This window comes from Mandrillus leucophaeus, unplaced genomic scaffold (assembly GCF_000951045.1).
Source record: "Mandrillus leucophaeus isolate KB7577 unplaced genomic scaffold, Mleu.le_1.0 Scaffold871, whole genome shotgun sequence".
In the NCBI taxonomy this organism is placed as follows: domain Eukaryota; kingdom Metazoa; phylum Chordata; class Mammalia; order Primates; family Cercopithecidae; genus Mandrillus; species Mandrillus leucophaeus.
Window position 1 is genome coordinate 203,229 of NW_012109486.1, and position 6,548 is coordinate 209,776.

Sequence of the window (6,548 nt, forward strand, 5' to 3'; positions counted from 1 at the left end):
CCATGTTGGCCAGGCTGGTCTTGAACTCCTGACCTCAAGTGATCCCTCTGCCTTGGACTCCTAAAGTGCTGGGATTACAAGTGTGAGCCACTGCACCCAGCCTAACGGTCACTGTTCTTGAAAGCTTTTTGCCTTGTGCTTTACTATCACTGAAAACATTGTAATGTGGCTCAGTTTTGTTCCTGTCCCCAAGGCCTGCTGTTCTCCTGGATGATATCAATGTCCTCATGGATGACAACCAAAATCGATATCTGGGCCAGGCTCTCAGTTCCTTGACTTACCTAACTCCAACAAACCTATATGTCTACTACACTTGGGGCACTCATGACAATGGCTGTACTCCAGATTCTGTCATCACCCAGAAAAGCCCCCATACTGAATAAATCTTGCCTTCCCACTCTCCAACCACATTTTCTATCCTTGTAGTTCTCTCTGTAACGCCTACTATATCTGCTCTCTGACCTCATCGAGGCCTTCAGTCTCTTGAACCTCTCTCTAATTCTTTCCAATATCTCTGCTCTATCTTTATTTCCTTCTCTACCAAATCAAGAAAACTTGGTGTCAGTTCAATCCTTCTTTTGTCCTAACTTCCTTCACTAAACTGTTCTTCTATTACACCAACATGGAAAGAAAAATCTCGAATTGTCACCCCTATATTTGGATTGCCAAATGCTGCTTAAAAAAAAAAAAAATCAAACAACTCGTAAAGGTTGCATCACTTCAAATCACTATTTCCACTTTGATGGAAGCCTAAGCACTTTCTGCAGTCTTTCTGTCTTTGCTTAGCTCTCTCCAATCCTCCACAGCGGTGATTTCAAACCTCCTCTCCTCTCTAACAATCTCCTCCCACACTGTTGGGCTTGCCTACACTTCCAAGAAAATAAAAGCCATTGGACTGGACACCCTTAACTCCCCAGTCACTATATCCAGAAATGTTCCCCTTCTCAGAAATTCCACCCAAGAGAATCTCAGTCCTTTAGGAACCCTGCATTTTTCTCTACCACCATCTCTAGCTTTAATGCCTCCCTTTCACACCAGTTTTTAACACAATTAAGTTTTCAAAGAAAAGATGAAAATCTTCTTTGCATCTATATCAATCCTCCAGCTATCATTCTCTCTACTCTGCTTCATAGCCAAATCTCTAAAAAGAGTTGTCTCCATGGCAGTCTGGCTTCTTTTTCCACCATTCCACTAAAACAGCTGCTTCGATATTAAAGAATGACTTTTAAAAACATATTTACCACTCATTCACAAAGCTCAATTTCCCTAATACATAAAGGGTTCTTACAGATTAAGAAAAAAAGGACCAACAGTTTAAAAGAAAAATGGGTAAAGGATATGAAACATAACTCACAAAAAAACCATACCGTTCTCTTAAATATATGAAAAGATGCTCAACCTCACTGATCAGAGAAAGCCAAACTAAAGCAATGCTGAGATACCATTTTTTACCTATCACACTGGCATACATAAAAGACTTTGAGAATGCTGCATTGGCAAGAGTTTGTGTAAACAGGTACTCTCATATAATCTACAAATATTCATCAGAATTATAAATGCACAACACCTCTGACACAATTCCACTTCTGGAAACTTATTCCACAGATACACACCCATACTTTCAAAGTGACCCATGTACAAGGCTGTTCAATGTAGCACTGTTTTCAAGAGAAGAAAACTGGAAATACCATTAATATCTACCAATGGGGGAGACAGACATGATTAAATAAATTATGGCTTATTTACTTACTTATTTTTGTTTACTGAAACAGGGTCTCGCTCTGTCAGTCCAGTTGGAGTGCAGTGGGGCAATCATTGAACTTGGAAGGATAAAGAGTAATTGGCCAAGACAAGGGTCATAGTCTTTCAAACAGAAATGATTTGGAAGCTTGAAAAAGCTTGTCTGGTCCTAGGAACAACAAAGACCTAGGTAAGGGCATTATGCAAGGCTTCAATAAACATCTGTCAAATGAATGTAAAAATGGCAGACATAAAAGACTAGCGTGGGTGAGGATAGGGTTGGGGGGTGGCCGGAATCCATACAATGAGGCTGGAGGAGGCAGTGATCAGATCATGAAGGGGCCTGTAGGTTACAATGAAAGTTTTAACTTACCACTGGACACACTAAGGAACTACCAAAGGTTTTATCATAGCAAGGTGAAATGGAACAATTTAGATTTTAGAAACAATGACTGACAGCAGAGTGAAGGATCAACTGGTGGGGTTTGAAGTAAGGAGGGTCACTGACTGAAGCCTTCAGAAGTAACCTAGCCAGCAAACCAGTTAGATCTCAGAGCAGGGCAGGAATATCTAAAGGAGACTGAGAAGAGAATTTATAGGGGTGGAATTGAAGGCTAATGAGATGTTGGAGCTAAGGAAGGCCCAGATGTCTAACTTCAGTGAACTGCAATGCTATAAGCAGAAGGATGACCAGTTGTGGGGAATGTGGTGGGGAAAGTGATGAGGTTAGTTTGAACATGGAGAATGTGTGGTGTTAGAGTACATGTTGTACCTGTGGGGAGTGGTGGGAGAAAGGACAGAATGGCAGACAGACAATGACAGAGCAGCTGCCCTGGATGTCAGGCAGAAAGCCAAAGAAGGGAAGAAGGCAGCTCTAAGAGTGACAAAAGCAGCAATAAGCTAGCCAGGCAGCAGACATCTGACAAACACAGTGGGCAGGAGTAGGTGGGTGTTGATGAGTAGAAAACTGATACATACCACCAAGGGAGGGTGGAGTAGGAACAGCACTCTGAAGAGCTGCCAGTGAGATACATCAGCTTGAAAAACTGGCAAGCTTCTGAAGATGTCGTAGAACACCAGAAATCAACTTTCATTATAGGTCTTCTTTTGAGAAAGGTAATGTGATAGAGAAGTCCAAAACAAAGAGACGAGACCTTCCCCAACATTAGTGAAAGTAAGGCACTGGAAAGCAGTTTGCTTCCATAGATGACATTATATAGAGAATGAGACTAGACTACTAAGGTTGTGAAACAGATTCTTAAGTTCTAGTGCTTCTAAGTTACACCTAAAGCAAGATGCAGTTGGGGACCTTGAGAGAGATGAGTCTGGAGGCAAGAAAGTCAGTCAGATTACTGCAATAAACAAACACACAAAATAGAATTTGGTATAAGTTTACATTGCAGATTAACACAAAGAACAATATGAAAAATTATTTGTTCTGCTTAAAGCACAACTTGGAACAAACTACTGGTTACATGAAACCAAAGTATAGTACAGGTTATCTGCATAAAGTAAAACATAAAAACAAACCAGTGACAATTTTGAAAAAGAACAATAAAATGAGAGAAATCTATCTACCCAGTGTTAAGGCTTACTATATAGCTACCATATTTAAGACAGTATTAGCAGAGAAATAGACAAATAGATCAATGGAGTAAAATACAGAACCAGTAAGACTCACATAATATGCCCAAATAAAGTTGCAAAAGCAATTCAATGGACAGCCTTTTCATCAAATGGTACTTGGAAAAATGTGTATCTATATGCAAAACAATAACACTGAACCCTCCCCTTATACCACATGCAAAAATTAACTTAAAATGGGTCAAAAACCTAAATTTAAGTCCTAAAACTATAAAACTTAGAAGAAAACAGAGAGCAAAGCCTCATGACACTGGATTTGCCAAGAATTTTCTGGATATAACGCCAAAAGCACGAACAACAAAACAAAACACAGATTAAGTAGGACCTCATCAAAATTAAAAATTTCTGTGAATCAAGGATACCATAAGAGAATGAAAAGGCAATCCATGGATGGAAAAAAATGTGTGCCAATCACATATCTGATAAGGAACTGAAATCCAGAATATATAAAGAGCTCCTACAGCTCAACAACAAAAACCTAATTTTAAAAATGGGCAATGGGGCCAGGTGTGGTGGCTCATACCTGTAATCCCAGCAATTTGGGAGGCTGAGACGGGAGGATGACTTAAGCTCAGAAGTTCAAGACCAGCCTGGCCAAGACAGTGAGACCTCATCTCTACAAAATACATTTAAAAGTTAGCTGGGGGCCGGGTACAGTGGCTCACACCTGTAATCCCAGCACTTTGGGAGGCCGAGGCGGGTGGATCACCTGAGGTCAGGAATTCAAGATGACCCTGGCCAACACTGTGAAACCCCATCTCTACTAAAAGTACAAAAAATTAGCCAGACATGGTGGTGGACGTCTGTAATCCTACTTGGGAGGCTAGGCAGGAGAATCGCTTGAACCAGGGAAGAGAGGTTGCAGTGAGCCAAGATAATGCCATTGCACTCCAGCCTGGGCAAAACGGGCAAAACTCTGTCTCAAAAAACAAAAACAAAAAAGTTAGCTGGGTGTGGTGGCATGTGCCTGTAGACCTAGCTACATAGGAGGCTGAGGCAGGAGGATTGCTTGGGTCCAGGAGTTTGAGGTTACAGTGAGCTATGATTGGTGCCACTGAACTAAAGTTTGGGTGACACAGCAAGACCCTGTCTCTAAAAAAAAGAAAAGTGAAAAAAAGAAAACACACAAAAAATCCCACAAAAAAACTCCATTAGGATGGCTATTTAAAACACAAACAAAAACAAACCCAAAATGAAACAAAACCCAGAAAATAACAAGGGTTGGTGAGAATGTGAAGAAATTAGAACCCTTAACATTGCTGGTGGGAATGTAAATGGTACCACTACTATAGAAATCAGTATGGCAATTCCTTAAAAAACTAAATACAGTATTACCATATGATCCAGCAATTCTACTTTTGGGAATATACCCAAAAGAATGAGAGCAGGAACTTGAACAGATATTTACACACCAATATTCATAGCAGCATTATTCACAATAGCCAAAAGGTGGAAGCAACTCAAGTGTCCATCAACAGATGAATGGATAAATTTGGTATATACATACAATGGAATGTTAGCCTTAAAAAGGAAGGAAATTCTGACACATGCTACCATATGGATGAACCTTGAAGGCATCATTACTAATAAGCAAGTCACGAAATGAAAATATTGTATGATTCCATTTATATGAAGTACTTAGAGCAGTCAAACTCATAGAGAAGGAAAACAGAATGATTGCCAGGGGCTGGGGTAAAGAGGAAGGAGGAGTTAGTGTTTAAATGGGTACAGAATTTCAGTTAGGGAGGATGAAAAAGTTTCGGAGATGGATGGCAGTGATGGTTGCACAACAATGTGAATATGTTTCATACCACAAAACTGTACACTTAAAAATAGTTAAAATGATAAATTTGGCATTATGTGTATATTTAACTACCTTTTTTTTTTTAAAGACAGGAGAATAAAAAGGCAAATCACGAACTGGGAGAACATTTTGCAAAAAATGTATCTGACAAAGGATTGGTATCCAGATATATAAAGAACTCTTAAAGCTCAACAGTAAGAAAATAAGTATCCCAACAAAACAATGGGCAAAAGATCTGAACGGATTATTTTTATCAAGGAAGATATACAGAAGGGAAATAAGCACATGAAAGACGCTGCTAACTATTATCATTAGGGAAAGGAAAACTAAAACATAAAATACTAGTATATGCCCACTAAAGTGACTAAAATGAAAAGATCAGCTATACCAGGTACTGTTGAGGATATGGAGCAATCAGTACCCTCACACATTGTTGGTGCACATACAAAATGGTACCACCACTTTGGAAAATCATTTGACAGTTTCTTAAAAAGTTGAACATACTCCTACCATATGATCCAGCCATTCCACTCTTGGCTATTTACCCACAAGAACAGGAAATGTGTATCCATACAAAAGCTTGTATATTAATGTTCATAGAAGCTTTATTTGTAATAGCCAAAAACTGGAAACAACTCAAATGTCTATCAGTAGATGAATAGATAAAACGTATTTTGGTATATCCATATAATGGGATACTACTCAACAATAAAAAGGAATGAACTACTGAAGTACACAATATGGATGAATCTCAAAAAATTAAGCTAAGTAAAAGAAGCAAAAGGGAGTATATACTTGTTTTAAAACATAGATGTTATTATGAGGCCAACAGATCAGGAGATGATTGCCACTGACAAGATAGTTACAGTTCTGAAGACGAAGGTGCACACCATGCCACAAGGGTGCCACATGAGGAAGCACTAGGGTCAGTCAGGAGGCCAATGGAATAGGGTGAAAACAGGGCAAGAGTCTTTATGTGGTTTCAGTGGAAGGAATGGGCAAGGCAGGGTAAGCACATTTAGGACTGGCTAGTTTGAATAATTTCAGTGAGTTTTGCAGCATAGGAATGTCCCTAGTTTCCTGTTACCTGATCTTGAAAAGAACAGGGCAGGTGGATAGTAGCAGAGGGGTGTGAAAGTCATGTGAAAACCACGTAAAGGAGGTAGCTAGAGTATGAGTTATTCACTGTCTCTAGGAATTGGCTAGTCCTGTCAAAGGATCAGAAACGTATGGTTAATCCATTACTACATGATTTCACTTGTATAGAACTCTAGAAAATACAATCTAATCTATAGTGGCAGAAAATAGATCAACGGTTGCTTGGCGATGAAGGAATGGGCAGGGGCAAAAGGCAGACATT

At 39.5% G+C, this 6,548-nt stretch overlaps 1 protein-coding gene across 1 annotated transcript in view; it reads right to left on the reverse strand.

Annotated features, from left to right (window-relative positions):
• The window catches only part of LOC105531213 (receptor-type tyrosine-protein phosphatase alpha-like), a 34,774-nt gene that overhangs the window by 14,275 nt on the left and 13,951 nt on the right, over positions 1 to 6,548 (reverse strand). Inside the window, 1 exon segment of the mRNA XM_011969100.1 lies at positions 2,719 to 2,797. Coding sequence (XP_011824490.1) covers positions 2,719 to 2,797 — 79 coding nt within the window.